The 20,053-nt window shown below is 47.0% G+C and overlaps 1 protein-coding gene across 29 annotated transcripts in view; it reads left to right on the forward strand.

Annotated features, from left to right (window-relative positions):
* Positions 1–20,053, forward strand: part of clasp1a (cytoplasmic linker associated protein 1a) — a 317,477-nt gene that overhangs the window by 281,797 nt on the left and 15,627 nt on the right. For all 29 annotated transcript variants that reach the window (XM_039755243.1, XM_039755255.1, XM_039755246.1 and 26 more), the window contains 3 exons: positions 6,719–6,909; positions 11,141–11,269; positions 17,779–17,985. In XM_039755243.1, the coding sequence (XP_039611177.1) occupies positions 6,719–6,909; positions 11,141–11,269; positions 17,779–17,985 (527 nt within the window). The remainder of the gene's footprint in view (positions 1–6,718; positions 6,910–11,140; positions 11,270–17,778; positions 17,986–20,053) is intronic.

Genomic DNA, 20,053 nt, shown 5'->3' on the forward strand with positions numbered 1-20,053 from the left:
GTCTCTGTTATGTCCCATTTGGTAATGGGTTTCTGAAAGTAGTGCTAATATTTGTGTTGCTCCAACTATTGGAGTTACGGAGACATAGCAGCCAGCTGGACACACAGATGCACAGACAGATGCTTTTTAGTAGCTGTGCTACCAGTCTTAGGATGGGTTATAATAATAATAATTCTTTGTATTTATATAGCGCTTTTCTCGCTACTCAAAGCACTCAGCAATTGCAGGTTAAGGGCCTCGCTCAAGGGCCCAACACAGCAAACCCTATTGGAATTTACGGGATTCGAACCGACAACCTTACCAATGCCAGTGCAGATCCCAAACCTCAGAGCCACCACTCCGCCTGGTTGGAGTCTTAAGTAATGAACGTGGACCTCAGCGTTAATGTTTGCACTGCAACATCTATTGGAAAGTATTCTTGAATGTATGTAGCAATAAAACGCTTGCCATTTGTCTTTCCCACAGATGGCACACTACAAACATTTGAGATGTGCCATCTGTTGGAATGACAAGTGCAGTGCATTTTATTACTACAGACTAGCTGTGCTACCTGTCTAAGACGAGTTGAAAATTAAAATGATCAATGCAGACCTTAGAGTTAACATTTCCAGTGCAAAATCTAGTGGAATGTATTTTATAATGCATGCAGTAATAGAATGCATTACATTTGTCTTTCCAACAGGCGGTGCAGTACAAACTTTTGTTGTATTAAAATGCATGTTTGAAATGTGCCATCTATTGAAATGACAAATGCAGTCCATTTTTTATTACTACAAATGTTTGTGATGCACCACCTGTTGGAATGTCAAATGCAATACATATGTCTTTGTTATATGCTATTTGGTATGGGATTTGTAAAACTAGTGTTAATGTTTGAGACGTGTTACCTATTGAAATGACAAATGCAATGCATTTTATTACTACAAGCCAGCTGTGCTACCCGTCTACGATGAGTTGAAATCTAAGAAAAACAGTGCAGGCCTCGGCATTAACATTTGCAGTGCACCATGCACAGTGTATGTTTCTGTTATGTGCAATTCAATATGAGATTACAGGATCAGTAAAAGTAGTGTCCATGTTTGTGATGCACCGTCTGTTGGAATGAAAAGTGCAAAACATATACCTCTGTTATATGCCATTTAGTATGGGATTTGTGGAAGCATTGTCAATGTTTATAGTGCACCATCTGTTGGAATGGAAAATGCAATGCCTATGCCTCTGTTATATGCCATTTGGTATGGGTTTTGTTAAAGCAGTGTTCATGTTTGGGATGTGCCATCTGTTGGAATGACAGAGACATAGCAACTGGACGGTCACACAGACACTTATTCTTATTTTAAGGTAGATGTTTGAAATACACCGTCTGTTGGAGCGGTAAATTCAGCGAATTTCAACAACTTTGTTCAACAATGGAGCGATCTGGTTGCAGAGGATCCGTGTTCCTTGGCCCGTGACTAAAAGTACACTAACAGCAGAGTGGTATGCGATGCGTGTTCGGACTACCCATAAGCCATTGCCAACATGTTGTGTTGCGTCAGCTTCTCTCTCTTGCGGTTACGGCCTGATTTCCAAATTGCCTTGACTTTTTGCACTGGCCTCGTATGCGGACGATGTGAAATTGTAAATGGAACTGAAGGAGGGAATGCGGAGTTACAATGCCTTAATGCCCCTTTTTTGGCCAACAGACACTCGAAAGGTTAATCCCTGGAGTGCTTGGCACCCATGAAGCAGCTGGAGCAGATTTTTGTTTTTTTTAAAATTGCGGTATGAAAATAAACAGGTTTCAGTGTCAAAGTCGAACCTGCTGATGTGAAGGCTTGCATTTGACCCAATCATTCCGCTGTCACCGTGCTGATGTGTCACCATTATCCTTCAGCTTTTGAAAGGAATACGATACGTGAACGTTTAGAAAAGAAGGTGCTGGGATGGCTCGTCAGCTTTTATCTGAGGCAGATTAGGTGTCGCCGTCTGTTGTGCCAGAGCCAGCCCAGCTGAGGAGCGTGATCTCATTGGCGATTAGCGCAGGAGTGACTCTAATCCGTGCCCACAAGGCCTCTGACAATAGGGTGGGCTCAGCCTTGACTGGCCAGGAATTCAGAAGTGGCAGACATTCAGAGCGTTGCTGCTCGCTGGGATTTGCGCTGCAGGTGCCTCGCTGTCTGGCACCAACTCTCACCATAATGAAGATTTTACATGACAGGCCCGTCTCGGGTTTCACGAATTGTCATCGTTTCATAAGCGGAGCAGAGGAGAGGAGCGGAGCAGGGAACAGTGTGGACGATGATGTTACACGTTAGGGAGAAATGAGTGATAGATAAAGGGGACAGATGGCTGGTAAAGTCGTGTTAATGCTATGAAGGAACAATTGGAGCAAAAGTCCAAACAGTGTCGAGTCGTCACTCAGGATCACAAAGTCACAAAGATGACGAGTCACAGCAGGGCAGCAGGTACCAACCTGGGGGGGTAAAAACGAAATGTTTACACAAAAATACAATCAACTAGGAGGAGAAAGCCATTCAAATAGGAGGAGGTAATGCCTGGCATGTAGAGCGCCCTCCACACCGGGTGGGACTGGGTGCCCCTCTGCTCCACAGTTTAAAATGACAAACAATTCAGACGTTGCGATTGAAGCTCACATTGCATCGGCACGCATTTCAGTGACACACAACGCTGTTTCTACACAGACCCTCATTTCAGGGGTGGCACCAGAATGTTTGAGACACAGCCATGGCAGGTCTGTTAAAGCAGGTGTCACGTATCCCAGCATGCACTGACTACTTGAAGTCTGCCAAGCCATCTTCAGCTCCTGCTTGTTTTGGGGGGCTTCTCCCCTTCAGTTTTCTCTTCAGCATATAGAAGTCCTGTTCAGTTCAGGATTGAAATCGGGTGACTGGCATGGCCATTCCAGAATTTTCCATTTTTTTAGCTTTGCTGTGCTGCTTCAGCCTCATTATCTTGCTGTAGGGTGAAGCGTCGTCCCCCAAGTTTGGAGGTCTTGACTGGACTTGAGCTGATCAGATGTTAATTCACACCTCACAATTCATCAGCCCACTAATGTCAGCCGCTCCAGTGTGCCCGGACCTGTGCCAGCCATACATGCCCAGGCCATAAGATCCTTGTGGTCTCCACACTTTGTTCTCGCCATCATCATTCTTCGTCTCATCGGCCCACAAGACCATCCATCCATCCATTATCCAGCCCGCTATATCCTAACTACAGGGTCACGGGGGTCTGCTGGAGCCAATCCCAGCCAACACAGAGCACAAGGCAGGAAACAAACCCCGGGCAGGGCGCCAACCTACCGCAGGACAGGCTCACAAGATCTTTTCCCAGAATTCCACAGGCTCTTTGAAGTCCTTTGTCACAAACTGCCATCTGGCTCTCCTGTTTTTCCGGTGTTCACCTTTCAGTGTGGCCTCTGGATTTCTGCTCATGAAGTTGTCTCTGACACGTCCACATCGGCCCCCCGAAGTCTGTTACTGGCGTTTGGGGGCTTTTTCTTGACCAGAGTGAGGATTCTTCTGTTATTAGCAGTGGTGGTCTTCCTTGGCCTAGCGGTCCCTTTGTGATTTCTGAGCTCACCGGTGCTTCATGATATTCCAGACGTTTGACTTTGGTCACCCTGAGGTCCTTCCCAATGACTCTGATGTTTTGATTCTTCATAATCACTTTGTTGTCTTTTATTGGCACAGCTCTAGTTGTCATGTTGAGCAATGGCGACTACAGACTCCAAAGGGTATCAGCAGGCCGAGGTCTCTGATGAACCCACGAAACCCACCTGAGGAATCGGAAACACCTGTGATGCCAGTCATCCCATCAGACATTATGGTGGCCTGAAATGGGGGGCCACATAAAGAAGTGTTGTGTGACCAAAATGTGCGCAGATTCTCCTAAATGAACGTCTGCAGTGTGCACTTCAATCACGGCGTCTGAATTGTGTGATTTGTCATTTTAAACAGTAAGAGTCAACAAAGAGATGTGTCCTTGTCCCAAACTTCATGGAGGGCACTGCATGTGGCACTTTCTCAGCGAGAGACGGGAGCCACTTCACCCACCACCAGATAACGTGACAGCTGCCATTTTGTGCCAGTACCCCCACCACGGGTAGAAAGGGGTGATTAGGAGGCCAGAATGACCAGGCTGTGATGGGTGATTTAGCCAGGAGATTGAGAAACCCCCCCTACTCTGATGCCCAGGGGTCTTTTATGACCACAGAGAGTCAGGGTGGGCCGTTTGTATAGGCAAGTGGGGCATTGGGATCGACACTTGGACCATAGGGTGTGCGCCCCCTGCTGGTCTCAGCCCGGTGGTCTCCCATTCAAGTAGTAGGGGGGTCCAGAGGCACTCAACCTGAGCTGGAGGAGCAGTTGTGCAGTGCAGGTGGTGCCATGCCTCTCTCTGCCACGATGAGGTTTAAAGTGTGCCTTTTATCGTTGCGATTTATTTAGTCATCATTGGCAGAGCAGGACGTGGTGTTGCCAAAGCAGAGTCAGTACAGTAAATAAACAAACAAACAAATCAACATCCAGACACCTGCCGGCAGCTTTACACCCGCAGGGGTTTTCTTCGTCGAATGAGGATGCGTCTGTCATTAACACACAGGAGTGCCGGATCAGGGCTTTGGTTTTCATTTTTGTTTTCAATGTGTCGTTAAGAACTGAGAATATCCTGCACGCTGTTTGCACCTTTGGCCAGGGTGGTCCTCATTGATTTATTTCTGTATTACAGAGCGGGATAAGAAGAGGCGCGCTTACCTTCCGTCCCGTCTTTGGACAGCGGGCTTTGAGGAGCACGTTTGTCTTTGTTGTGAGCTTTCAGGACGTCCTGACCCAATGAAGTCGTCAGATTAGACGTCCAGAGCCCCTCATATCAGCAAAAGAGCAAAATGTCAGGATTGGGCCGCTTGTGTGGGGGTCCTCTGGGGGGCAGGTGTACCAAAACAGTGTGCTTTCTGCCTGCAGCCTCACTAGTCCATGATGGCCGCTGCTGACCCCTGACCTGGAACTGAACGAGCGGGTTTGAAAATGGATTGACGAGTGTTGAATTCATCTTCTATTAAGAAACATGCGGCCCTCCGGTCCTGAAGTAACGGTGGCTCATAAACAGCAAGCTGAACTTTTCTGTCTTGGCAACGCGGTGTTTTGTTTCAAGCTTCACGGTGACCACATTACTTTCCAATGCTTGTTTGTCTTCTTTATCATTTCTCTTCTTGTCCTTGTTCTTGTGTTTTTTTATCCCGTATTTGAAAAGCTACAAACAGTGTTGTCATTTTGACCGAAACGTCTGCAAATCCCCTTAAACGTGTGCACTTCAATCGCGTCTCGATTGCTCGATTTGTAATTTTCAACTGTGGAACAGAGGGGCAAATCCAGGAACAAATGGGTCTCGCTCCCAAGCATATTGCGCCTGACACTCAGCAGATGTCGCCACCCTGGTTTTTCCTTCTTATCATTATGGAGTTCTTTGTCACAGTTGGTGATCAATAAATAGAATTCTTACACATGATTGTGAGTTCAGAAGACATATGTAGCGTCTCCTGGGGGATTATCAATAAATGGGCTTGCAAGGATCGTATTTATTATTTTTTTCTCCAGCCTTTGGTGTTTTTTTTTTGTTTTTTCTGTCCACCCTGGCCATCGGACCTTACTTATTCTATGTTAATTAACGTTGACTTATGTTTATTTTTTATTGTGTCTTCTATTTTTCTATTCATTTTGTAAAGCACTTTGAGCTACATTTTGTTGTATGAATATGTGCTATATAAATAAATGTTGATTGATTGATTGATTGATGGTTCAGCGCACCAGTGGGACGCTTAGCAGATGGCGCTGCTTTTCTTTCTGCCATAATAATTTCTCAATAGTTTTACTTTTTCAAGGTTGTCACACCCTCGACCTTCTCCATGAGCTCCTGATTTAGGCAACAGTCCACAAGTACTTGCAGGTTGCCACGCCATATGTGCTTGACGCTCAGCAGATGCCGCAGCTGTCATTCCTGTTCTTCCTATTGCATAATTGACTTCTGCAGTTTGCTTCACACTCAGCAGATGTTTCTGCTTTTTGTGATCACCTTTTAATCTTCTTTAAGAAACACACAGCCGCAACTCTCTTCACTGAGGTCAGTGGCGTCTCAAATTTGTTGATTTGCCAGTGCATACCACGTCAAGAGTTTCAAGGAAGACCGAGATCAAGGGTCTCGCCCCAGCAGGTTGCCATGACCTATGTGCCTGACGCTCAGTGGGCACCACAGCTGTCCTTCTTCCTATCCTGTAATCAGCTTCTGCAGTTTGCTTTGCACTCAGCAGATGTCTCTGCACCTCTTGATCACCTTTTCAATCAGTTTGCTGTCACTTCATCGAGATCAGTGGTGTCTCAGATCTGTTGATTCACCAGCGTGTATCACGTCATAAGTTTCGAATAAGATCAAGGATCTCGTCCCAGCAGCTTGTGTGCAATCCTGTGACAGACGGACAGACATTAGCATTTTATTTACACAGATATGGCTGATTCCCCACTCCTTTTGTGTGTCCGTAGAGGTGCTAAATACTTTGATGCTTTTAAAACACCCACCCTGTCAGCATCCATTTGGGGTATTTTTGATTTGTGCAGCTTCCATTGTGTAATTGGGTAGTTTCTTTTTTTCTTAGATATGTATAATCTCTGTTCAAGACATTAAAATAAGATTTCTGGAAGTAACTGTTCATTTCTCTCCTTGTAAGTCCCCATAGATCACTCAGACCTGGTGGCGGACCTCCTGAAGGAACTGTCCAATCACAACGAGCGAGTGGAGGAGAGGAAAGCCGCCCTGTTGGAGCTCCTGAAGATTACACGGGAGGACAACCTGGCCGTCTGGGACGAGCACTTCAAGACCATTCTGTTGTTACTGCTGGAGACACTGGGAGACAAGGATGTACGTCCACACCGTGTCTCGTATTTAGAGATGACTTTACAGGCGTAGCTCATAGTCAGGAGCCGCCGTACAATTATCTCCTTAGTTTTAAACTTCTCAGCCCCTACAGCTGGTACAGCCACATTTTTGCTTTGTTGACAATTTTACATGAAATGACTCAATAAGTGACACGTAAAGTGACTCTGATCTGACAGACAGAGCTGCACGTGTCCTCGCCCGGTGTGCAGGTCCACACGGCTGAAGCCGTCACTGCCAGCCTTGGCGTCACTTTATTTAGAGACCCCCACCTGCACTTTATGGTGACGCAGTGGTGGCGCTGCTGGGTTTGTGCCCTGAGCCCTCGCTGCATGTGCCCTCCATGTCTGCTTGGGTTTCCTCTGGGCGGTCCGGCCCGGCGTCTGCCCACTGTCTAAAGACAAGCAGGTTAGGTGGATTGGCGACACTAAACTGGCCCGAGTGTGTTGTGTGTGTTCACCCAGTGGCGAGCTGGCACTCTATTATACCTGCCTTGTGCCCATTGCTGGCTGGGTTTGGCTCCAAGACCCTGGCCTGGATTGAGACACGACCTGTGCTTTATTATGGAAGCCCCTCAGCTGTCATTTCTGGAATTTCGTACAGGAATGCCAAGCTGCTCCCCGCGGTGCGTTCAGTCCGTGACGTTGTGTTTTGGGGCCACACTGCCTCCCAGAATGGCTTATTTAGCGCCTGCACCTTCTGGCAACAAGTGAACGCAGTCTTTCAAGTGGAGCGTGTCGTCTCTCTTTTTTGGTAAAGGAACACCAATATATCAAGTACAAGTTTTAAATCTTATTCTAATTGAGTCATTTTAAAGTTAAAGATAGATTTTCACACAAGATGACAAAGAAATACTGTAGGTCTAAGAAAAGAACTTCCTGTGTAATTTCAGTTTCTCATTTCAGATTTTTAGGGATGAATTACCCGGGCAGTGATGATTATTTTTGATTATCAATTTTATTCCTGGACAGCACGGTGGTGCAGTGGGTAGCACTGCTGCCTGGCAGTTAGGAGACCCGGGTTCACTTCCCTGCATGGAGTTTGCATGTCCTCCCCGTGTCTGTGTGGGTTTCCTCCCACATTTCAAAGCCATGCAGGTTGGGTGCATTGGCCATCCTAAATTGTCCCCAGTGTGTGTGTGTGTGTGCCCTGCGGTGGGCTGGCGCCCTGCCCGGAGTTTGTTCCCTGCCTTGCGCCCTGTGTTGGCTGGGATTGGCTCCAGCAGACCGCCATGACCCTGTAGTTAGAATATAGCGGGTTGGATAATGGATGGATGGATGGATATCTCTCTATATATTATATATGTCTATTATATAGTGCCTTTCAATCTAGTGCAGATTTCTATCTATATATATAATTCACTAAGGCAAGACACCCATGGAAAGCACGCCGGAAGGGGCGTGGATTCACTAAGCTGCCGACAAGTGAGACACCTATGGCGCACGCAGGAAAGAGCCACGCCCACCAACTCCAAGACCATTGGATACGATGACAACTCGCAGAGCCACGCCCACCAACTCGGACGTGACGACACAGAAAAAACGGCGTCATTTATATTGGTCTGTCGTAGAGGCCACATGCAGTGCAGGTCAGGTTAATGTCATGTACCTCCGAGCTACGCTGACTGTTCATAGAGACATGTTTCTCGCGGAGGTGAACCGCCATATGCAGCGTGTAAAACGGTTTGCGAGGGGTATCCCATGGGATCCTTAAAACAATCCTTTAAAACTGAGGTTAAAACACAATGAAGTAAGCAGTCTTTAAAAACTGAGTTTTCAGTTACGACGCACCACCGCGTGCACCATAGCAGACTGTTTTACACGCTACATACAGCGATTCGCATCCGCGACAAACGTGCGTCTTCTTAGATACTCCTGGAGGAACACGGAAAGTCTACATGAGTCACAGGTGCATCTGGACTGAGCAAAGACGACGACGACTCGAGTGACGAGTTGGAGGTGGGCACATGAGCGATGGCGGTCCGCCAGTTTTCAGTCACGGACGACTGTGTGTTGGTTCATTCCGTGCATTGTTACAATGTTGCTTTTCTTGCTGATTTATTACATTACCGATTTTTCAAATGTTCATTTTCTCCCCGTGCTTAAAAATCATTAAAAAACCGGCCTGATTATGTGGCGTGTGGTACGCCGCGGGTTGGCTAGTATAATATATTAGTATTGGTATTAGTATTATATAGTGCCTTTCCTATCTGTCATATAGTGCATTCAAAATCAATTTCTGAAGCACTTCACAAAGCAGGGCAGCACGGTGGCGCAGTGGGTAGCACTGCTGCCTGGCAGTTAGGAGACCCGGGTTCACTTCCCTGCATGGAGTTTGCATGTTCTCCCCGTGTCTGCGTGGGTTTCCTCCCACAGTCCAGAGACATGCAGGTTAGGTGCATTGGCGGTCCTAAATTGTCCCCTGTGTGTGTGTGTGTGTGCCCTGCAGTGGGCTGGCGCCCTGCCTGGGGTTTGTTTCCTGCCTTGTGCCCTGTGTTGGCTGGGATTGGCTCCAGCAGACCCCTGTGACCATGCAGTTAGGATATAGTGGGTTGGATAATGGATGGATGGATGGATATCTCTCTATATATTATGTACAGCCTCTTACCTATATATATGTATTATATAGTGCCTTTCAATCTAGTGCAGATTTCTATCTATTATATTTTGCCTCTGCTATCTAGTGTGTCTGTCTATATGTCTATTAAATAGTGCCTTTCCTATCTGTCATATAGTGCATTCAAAATCAATTTCTGAAGCACTTCACAAAGCAGGTCGGCATGGTGGCACAGTGGGTAGTGCTGCTGTCTTGCAGTATGGAGACCTGGGTTCACTTCCCGGGTCCTCCCTGCATGGACTTTGCATGTTCTCACGTGTCTGCGTGGGTTTCCTCCCACAGTCCAGAGACATGCAGGTTAGGTGCATTTGGCGGTCCTAAATTGTCCCCAGTGTGTGCTTGGTGTGTGCCCTGCGGTGGGCTGGCGCCCTACCTGGGGTTTGTTTCCTGCCTTGTGCCCTGTGTTGGCTGGGATTGGCTCCAGCAGACCGCCATGACCCTGTAGTTAGGATATAGCAGGTTGGATAATGGATGGATGGATGGATTATATTCTTTTTTTATTAATAAATCACCAGTGACACTTGAGTTTAGTTACTGCAAAAATGAATGAGTGCTTCTGTTAGTCATTTACTCGTAAACACAGGGTGGGCAGGTCCTGGAGATATTCTCAGCCCCATGACGGCTAAAAGCCCACCCAATCAACGGGAGGAGTGTTGGCGCTGCCGATGTCCGGGTTGGGTCCCACTTGGAGTTTTGGTGCTGTCGATGTCTGTGGACCCCCTAGTAGTTTCACCGATGTTGACGTCCTCTGTTCCACCTCTGAGTTTTTGCCGTTCGTTCATTTCCTCCGCTTATCCAAAACAGGTTTGCGGGGGTCAACAGTCTAAGCAGTGAGCCCCAGCCAACTCAAACTGTGGGGTCCCAAAGTGTTCCCAGGCCAGTTGGGAGATGTAACCCTGCCAGTGAATGAGCCCTGAGTCTTCCCGGGGGTCTCCTCCCAGCTGGTTGTGCCCAAAGAGCAGCCCGGGAAGGATCCATACCAGATGCCCAGATCACCTCAGTTGGCACCTCTCGATGTGGGGGGTCAGCGGCTGTACTCACCCGATCTCAATGAGAGCACAAAACACGCACACCGGCAAATCAAAATGTCTCCCTGCACAAACCTTTCAAAACTGGCGTAAAATCTGTCAAGCCTGCATATGTCGGCGTCGTTTGGTCTTCATGACGCTTATGAAGGATCAGTAAAATGGCAGCGTGGCACGTCAGGAGCCTCTGAGGCGAATTCACAGGTCTTATACTGAAGGATGCAAAATCAACAGAGACCTGTCTCACTTAAGCCCCCGCTGACCATTCCAAGGTGGTCATCCTAGCAGGCCGCGTTGCTCAGAGTGGAGTGACCCCTTTACTGAGGCTGTGTTAAGTGTCATGGGTGCCTGTAGAAGATGGCCGCCGGTTACAGAAGAGTAACTGAGTAACACCGTAGGTGCATCTGTGCAGCCCCTAAACTGAGTCACAAATCACTCAACTTACTTAAACTTTACTGATAATTGAAGCCACTAATCCGGTGACAGGCGCTGACAGCAGACAGTGTCCCTCTTTATGAGCTGGTGGCCTGCTTTGTGAGTGTTATGTCATTACTTTCTTCTTCTTCTTCTTTCAGCATTCCATCAGAGCGCTGGCCTTGAGGGTCCTTAAAGAAATTCTGAGGAATCAGCCAGCAAGATTTAAAAACTATGCAGAACTCACAATCATGAAGACCCTGGAAGCGCATAAGGATTCTCACAAGGAGGTAAAGCTCGCCTGTGGCCGCCATCGCAGACGGAGGTTTTACTTTGGCGCCTGCCCGCTGATACTCAGAACGTTGGGAGGGCCGCCTAACAGCTGAGCCTGCTGTCCGTTCATCGTCGGCGGCACTCACGGGCTCATGTGACCTGCGCTTTGCTGCCACGTCAAAGAGTCGAGGCCTGTAAATTGAAATGATTCATACTGTACGCTGTATAATGTAGTCACAGTTCATTACGTTAATGGAATACCTTCCTATTGCACTTAGCAAATGTTCAAAAGTGAACAACAGCAGAAGAAATGCAGAGTACAGTCAGGTAAGCCAGTGCAGCAGCTAAAACCATCACACATATCAAATAAATAGAGAAATCAATTAAAGTACCAATAGTACGCCATGCTGTGGGATGTTATTATCCTGCCTACACGCTTGTCATAGACCAGCTGTGCTACCCGTCCAAGAAACGCAGACCTCAGAATTAACATTTACCATCCATTGGAATGTATTTAACAAAGCATATAGTAATAAAGTGCTTTGAACTATTTGTCATTCCAACAGATGGTGCATCACAAACATTTGTAGCCATAAAGTGCGTTATTGGAAATACTGGTGCCGTGCCATCTGTTGGAATGACAAAGGCAATGCATTTTATTAGAACCAATGTTTCTGATGCGTTCTATAGCAACCTGATTCATACACAGACACTTGTCCTTATATTAAGATGGAAATGGCTGCCTATTTACATGTTGCAAATTTGAAAATGTACAGTTCAATAAGTGTCAAAATATTTGTTCACTGCAGGAAAAGTGTACACTTAGGTACTATCTCAGAATAGGAATGGCCCTAGAAAGAAAGAAAGAAACAAAGAAAGAAAGAAAAGGAAAATAAATGAAAGGAGGGATGAGTAAAGGGAGCACAATAAGAAAGAAAGAAAGAAAAAGAAAAGAGGGATGAGTAAAGGGAACAGAATAAGAAAGAAAGAAAGAAAGAAAAAACAAATGAAAGGAGGGATGAGTAAAGGGAACACAATAAGAGAAAGAAAGAAAGAAAAAACAAATGAAAGGAGGGATGAGTAAAGGGAGCACAATAAGAAAGACAGCAAGCTGTTGTCTGCCTGTGTGTCCGGTCTGTTGGTTGGCAGCATGAGGTGAGCTTTAGCATCACAACTCGCCACCTTCATTTTGAGGATGGCTGCTTCAGCTGAAATCAAGAAAACACAAACAAACCAAACTTTCTTCGTCCCAAGGGGTAACGTTGGGTCTTTACACAGAGAGAGGGGTAAGGAGCCCACTCTGATGCAGCACATTGCCGCACTCAGCACATGACGGAGCAACTCAGGATCCCAGATTCGGACCCGAGTGCAGCCATGCAGCGGGTGACACCTCAGCACCACACCAGTTCAGATGGAATGGAACCAGTGGGAGGATCTTTACAGAAGCTCATTACATAAATACATGGATATGTGAACAAATGTATATAAAGATATACAGCGGGTGAGGTAATTATTTGATCCCCAGCTGAATTTGTAAGTTTGCTCACTTACATAGAAAATGAAGTCTCTAATTTTTATGGTAGTTTCATTTTAACCGAGACAGACAGAATATCAACCAAAAATCCAGAAAAAAACATGACATAAAAGTTATAAATTGATTTGCATGTAATTGATTAAAATAAGGATTTGATCTTCAACAACCCAGCCAGAATTCTGACTCCCACAGATTGGCACACAGATTACAATCAATCCGTGAGTCGATCAATGATAGATACTCCCGAATGTGTACACAGAATTCTGGGTGGGTTGTAGGGGATCAAGTCCTTCCTTCCTTCCTTCCCCGACTGTATATCCATCCGTGGACACACATTGTTGTCTGAAGACACACCAGAATGACTTAATAGGAAGAAATTTATAAAGAAAGAACGACTTCCGACTCGTCAGTCCCAGTGAGGCGCTATACTGTACAGGCGTGTTGCTCTTGGTATTTAGGAGCCCCCCATTAGCATTTCTGCTAAATGATTGGTTGTCTGAAAGTCCCCACTGCTGATGTGTCACAGAGAGGATGTGCAGCATTGTTCATAATGGCACTCAGTTTGGTCTTCATTCTCTCGTCCTCGACTACCTTCAGGGGTCCAGAGTGTGTCCCATAACTGAGTCTCCCCTTTTAATTAGCTTGTTGATTTGGGGGGCCTCTCTTGAACTGATGTGACCAGCCCACCACACCAAACTGACCATCACAAAGTGAAGATGTAATGGATATCACATTAAAGGAATGCAATTTCCGAAGTAAGAAGGGCCTGCTCTGCCCTTTCTTCTACAGTGAGACCAGTCTGACCTGTCATTGATGCAGACCCCCCAAGTACTTGTAGCAGCGCACCCCCTCTACACCCACTTCCTGAGTAGTGACCAGACATGGAGGCTCTTTGAAAGTCCATAAGCAGTCCCTTGGCTTTGCTGATGTTGAGTTGCAGACATTTGTCAAAGTTCTCCCCGACTCGTCTCCTTGGTCCCGTCCCCCCCCATTGATGTACCCCCATAAGTGCAGAGTCACTTGAGAATTTCGGAAGTGACCTGACCTGCTGTTATATTTCTGTTTGGACAGAGTGAGGTGACGGGCCTGGTCACTCAGGTGGTTACTCAGAGACGCACTAATATTATTCTTATTCTTATTCTGCCTCTGCCGTCTGTTAGCCACACTAATCCATAATTCATACGTTCAGAATAAAACCTTTTTCTTCTTTCCTCTTTGTCCATGGAGTCCGTATATGAAATGTCCTACAGAGGGCACGAGGGCCTGGCGGTTGGTTGCCTTTGCTTGTTGCCCAGCTGAAGTGACGAGTGGGGCCCAGACAGAGCCCACCTAGCAGGGCAGAGGGGATGGTGAAGCGATGCCAGATAAGAAAAACTGATTTTAAAGTTTACAGGGAGATGTTGTGAGTGATAAACGTGTTGTTATTTTTTTGGTTTTTGTTTTTATGTCGGGGCTCGTAAACCGAAGTTGCTGCGCTGGCTGCCTGCCCTCTTCAATGAGTAACTTGGAGCCGTAATGTTCAATGTGGTGTAGACGACGACGGGTCACAAGAAGCACAGAAATCATGGGCCTTACATAGAAGAGGCCTGCCCTTTAACTACAGTGCATTGCTGCTCACGTTAGAAGGAAATAGAAGAACAAAAACGAGAACGTCTTAAAACCTTCCTCATGTACCGCGTTAGTGTCCTGTGCCAGCCGGCCGGCCAGCTCCGTGGCTCCCGTCAGGACTGATTTGTTGTGATGAAAGCGCTAGATTACATCTACACAGCGCTTGTGTCACTACTCTGAGGGCTTTACATACGCAGCGTGAGGCCTCCACCTGCATGATGTGACACTGGCACACACAGAGGGCAGGACCCATAAGGCAGCAATGCTAACCTACTGTGCCCCCGAGCCACATATTGTATTGTATTATCCATACAGCCATTTTCTAAATATTTTCTGCTCTGCTCTGTTTGGTGCCAGGGAGTGGCAATGTGCCACAATGTTGATTGGCACACACAAGTGAGAATGTAACTGGCAGCAATGACCCCCTGAACCTATTATATTACTTGTAAAATGTTATTTTACTATTCCGCCGATACATACGTGTTATATTAAGGAAATACATTTGGAAAACTGATGTGCTAAACGTGTAATGGAGATGATTTTTCACTCTCCAGTAAGACTGACCGTAAAAGCCGAGTGCGTTTCCATATGTCTTCTGTGCAAAGTGAACGCTGCTGCTCTACCACTGCGTGTGTCCTCCAGGTGAAGTGCCCTAATAGTGGGCGGGGGGGCACTGAACCTGCTGCCTGTGCCCACCGGAGCGGCCATACTTGTTTTTGATGTGAGTTCTCAGTTTGCCGTTCCTGCCCTGATGCTCATTCAGCTCTTGTGTATCAAATAGCCCACTTAATGCCCGTCATTGTCCACGTGCACTGGTGCCTTAATAGACTTGGCTTGTCGTAAACTGCGCCTCCCTTCTCGAATCTTTGAGTTTAATATTAACTCGCTTTAATTGCTACTGATGGTTGAGTAAGCTGGAACTAATAGAGGAAAAAGGCCTGCTTGCTTTAATTACAAGAACATGAAGTTGGGTGGCACTTGCCTGCAGCAATTTTTTACTTTAAATGAAAATCGAGTGCCAATATCAGTTAAGAGGAAAACACGTTCCACAATCTGCAAATGGAAATTCCTGGCTTTTTCGATATCGCTGTGCGTTTTTGTGAGTGAAAACAACTCCCTTTGTGTTTTTGAGATTTCGCTCCTCGTCTTAAAAACGGAGGAAGAGTTCAAAGATGGAGTAATGAGCGAGCTGAAGTCGCCGGCCAGGACCCTCAGTGAGGCCCGCCGTACTCCTGGTGCCTCTGGCTGTGCCGGTGGGGTTTGCTCGCTGGTGTTGACACTACAAACACCAGGCCAGGTGCCGCTGCCCATCTTGTGCGATACGTTCTGACAGCGGAGATCTCGGCAGAGCGTGGCGTTTGTGAACGGTTCCTTCGCGCTGATATTTAAATATTGTACAGTTAAAAGGAGAAAGCAGGAGCCGCCGCGCCATTTCAGATTACGCCACGAGACGTCACTCGGGTCTTTACTGTCAGTAACTGATCAGGGCTTCAGTTCTCTTCTTTTAATTATTTCTAATCCAGGTGGTATGGTGGGTAGCATTGCTGCTGCACGTTTCTCATTCCGCCTGCTCGTCTCGTATTGTTTTTTTATTTGTGAATTCCAAACCCCCCCACCAGTGTGCCTGGTCAACTCCCAGGGTCCAAAGACACGGTCACTGGTCACTGGGTACCTCCAGACCGCGCCATCGTGACGTGAGAACACCTTGTGATATTTTAGTATCGAGCACTGCATGAGGAGGGGTCCGAGCCCACCTGACACTTAACCAACTGAGTGGACGCGTGTTGTCTCTCGAGCCCGTTCACGTATGCCAGCGTCCCCGTCTTGAACTTCAGAAGAGCTCCTGAATCCTCCTGAAGCTGAACACGTGCAGGCCCGGCCAGTACAGTACTTGGATGGGAGACCATCTAGGAAAAGCAAGGGTTGGTGTTGATGAGGCCAGTGGGGGGCGCTCACCATGTGGTCCGAGTGTGGATCAGTGCAGTGATGGCGACGGCGTCCTGTTAAAATGAGGTGCTGACTCTCTGTGGTCAGAAAAGATCCCTTCGTAACGAGGAGGGGGCATCCCGATGTCCTGCCCACCATGGCCTGGTCATTCCGGCCCCCTAATCACCCCCTGTCTCTAATTGTCTTTCTCTCTCACACACCTTCACCACCTAACAGCTCGTGTGTGTGGCGAGCATACTGGCGTTCAAAATGGCTGCCGTCCCATCGTCCAGGTGGGTGGTGGTTGAAGTCGCTCCCCACTCATTGAAACGCTTTGAGAATGTAAAGAATTATTATTGTTATAAAAACAGGAGTCTCCAGAGCTGCCGCCGCCTTCTTCTTTTTCCTCTTCTTTTGGCTGCTCCTGTTAGGGGCTGACACAGCGGATCATCTTGTGCCATCTCTTCCTGTCCTTGTCATCTTGCTCTGTCACACCCGTCACCAGCATGTCCTCCTCTTAGGCCTTCCTCTTCTCCTCTTCCCTGGCAGCTCTATCCCTATCACCCTTCTCTCATTATACCCAGCATCTCTCCAAACCAACGCCATCTCGCCTCCCTGACTTTGTCTCCCAACCGTCCCACCTGAGCTGACCCTCTAACGTCCTCATTTCTAATCCTGTCCATCCACATCTTTAATTCTGCCACCTCCAGCTCCGTCACCTGAGTCGAGTCGAGTGGAGGAGGAGTGGCGGTGCAAAGAAAGGAAGCTTCGTCTTTGTGGCTTGTGGGTTTTAGGACTGTGCTGTGCCTGTGGGTCACGGGGAAGAAAATCAAAGTTTCTTGGTTTATTAATTAATTTATTTTATTATACTTTATTAATCCCGGAGGAAATTACTTGGTTTTTTGCATACCCCTTGGGGTCAGAGCGCAGGGTCAGCCATTGTACAGCGCGCCCCTGGAGCAATTGAAGGTTAAGGCCCAGCAGAGTATCATCTCTTTTAGCAGTGATGGGGATTCGAACCGGCAACCTTCGGGATACCAGTGCAGATCCTTAGCCTCAGAGCCACCACTCCGCCCAACACGTCTGTCGGGTCAGGCGCCGATGTAGCGCCTTTTGTTACACTTTGAAGGAAAGTTGGAGACGGAGAAACCCTGACGTCAGCGGGGCTCTTCAGATAAATTGAGGAAAGAGCCGCCTTTTAGAACACGAAGACCCACTTAAAGGGTCTGCACATTACAGCAAAACCCCCAGACAATGACCTCGCTAGCCAGACGAGCCTGATGGACTAAATGGCCTCCTGTCATTAGTAACCAATACCAAGAAAAACCCGCAGTAAATGATAGATAAGCCGACACAGGAACAAATAGATTTGTCAACCAATTATTTGTGTGTGTGTGTGTGTGCCCGGTGTCGTCTTGTTTGTCACTCTAATTGCCTCCCGTCACTCTCCTTCTCCAGGTCGTGAGGGCCGCAGAAGAGGCTGCTTCCACCCTGGCCAGCTCCATTCACCCTGAGCAGTGCATCAAAGTGTTGTGTCCCATCATCCAGACAGCAGACTACCCCATTAACTTGGCTGCCATTAAAATGCAAACAAAGGTCATTGAACGCATTTCAAAGGAGTCGCTGCACCAGCTCCTCCCGGATATCATCCCTGGATTGTTGCAGGTACAGAGGGAGAGAAACTCATTGACTGACAACTTGAGTTTGTTGTTTCTGTTTGTAATTACGTTTAATTTGAATTCTCATAGCGATTGCTTTTTTAACTTTATATAGTGAATTCACCGCACGGTACGAGTTACAAGGTGCAGTAGGGGGGTTTTAACGCAATTTAATGCGCCGTCTTACCTGCCTTTTTTAATATTAACGGTAAATCTAATGGACTCTTAACTCTTTGAGTGCTGAATATTTTTTCTGAAAATGATAACAAGAACAACATTGATTTCTGTCACACATTTTCATACACATGATGGAGCTCAAAGTGCTTTACATAATGAAGAAAAGAGAAATAAAAGACAAAGTAAGAATTAAAATCAGAGAACACTAAATAACATAGAATGAAAGTAAGTCTGATGGCCAGGGAGGAACTCCAGACGGCTGGAGAGAAAAAATAAAATCTGCAGGGGTTCAGAGGTCATGAGACCACCCAGCACCCTCTGGGCATTCAATGACCTCAATCAGTCCTCCTGGTATTCAGGGTTCTCTTGGATGGACTTGATGATGACGGTCATGTAGACTTCTGGCTTTTAATCCATCAAAGTAGGAACATCACGGTGCTTTGATCAGGTGGCGCAGGTCGCCACCACAGAAAAACGGAAAAAGAACAGAAGAGAGAGCAGGGGTTAATACGGATTGTGGAGCCGCCATGAATAGTAATGATAATTACTTGAATATGCAGAGCATCAGGATTGAATTAAAATGAAGTTATGAGAAGGCCATGTTACACTAATGTGTTTTCAGCAGTTTTTTAAAGAGCTCTACTGTATCAGCCTGGTGAATTCCTATTGGCAGGCTATTCCAGATTTGAGGCTCATAACAGCAGAAGGCCGCCCGCCCGCCTCACCGCTTCTCTTAGGTTTAGCTCTTGGAATTCTAAGCAGACCCTCATTTGACGATCTAAGGTTACGATTTCGAATATAAGATGTCAGACATTCCGAGGTTGCTCTGCAGTCTCCGATGAATGGGTGCCAAGCTACACCTCTTTAAAACTCCGATGTTCTTTTTGGGACACCCTGTATAATTAACAAACTGTCAGGCTGTCACGACAAGCGTCGATCACGGGAGCTCCGTCTGGCGGGTCGCCTCTTTTTGGGCATCGTAGGGTGCACAGACCGGAAGGGGTGGGACTAAGTGCCCTCATTGTGGGGGGGGTGGGGGTTTCTCAGTGAAAAGGAGAAGAGAAAGTTAGTGACGGCGCCCCCTCTCATCCCGGTGGGTCATCTCCTACCTCGATTGGTATTCTGAGATGCCAATGGGTGACACTGCACAAATGTCATACAGTGTGACACAGCTCTCAAATGTCATCACCTGCCCAAAGGAATATTGAAGAAGATATTTGATTTTTCCAATTCAGCTTATTTTTGAATGGTGCCCTTCACAGAGCTCACAGGTAGATACAAACTTTACAAATGACTAATCACAAACTGGCATGGTGACAGCATGAAGGACACGTCAACACTATGAGTGACTTCGGGAAGAGCAAACATCAACAGAGGCGAAGGTGCGACTGTTTAGGTCACTCTTACTACTTGATCACTCTGGACGTTAAGGAAGGCCGAGTTAAAGAAACTTTGAATTTTTAAAATGGCGCCCGGGTGTGCATCTGATGGAGAAGATCAAGAAGGACGAGAACGGGAAGCTTGTAAAGCAGACAGAGACAGCACCAGTGGCTCGGCCGTGTACGTGTATGTCGGTGAGATGGACAACAGCAGGGCTGAGGATGTCCTGATTCATGGCCTTGGTGAAGAGGCAGACACGGGAGGACACCAGAGACCACCGTGGTGGTTACATCTGACACGGGCATGATATGACGGCCACCCCCCGCTATACACAGCAGACCTCAGTGGCGCTCGCTTTTGATTCATGTGAGAACCTACATGGATGAAGTGCAATGACCACATCACTCAGAAATACGGCGAAGGAGCTCACTGTTTAAACTGACAGGAAACAAAGTGCTCTGATCGACACAAAGGGAGCCCAGCCGCATCTGTCGTGGTCAAAGTAAATGTTGGGGTGC

Source organism: Polypterus senegalus, chromosome 6 (assembly GCF_016835505.1).
Source record: "Polypterus senegalus isolate Bchr_013 chromosome 6, ASM1683550v1, whole genome shotgun sequence".
In the NCBI taxonomy this organism is placed as follows: domain Eukaryota; kingdom Metazoa; phylum Chordata; class Cladistia; order Polypteriformes; family Polypteridae; genus Polypterus; species Polypterus senegalus.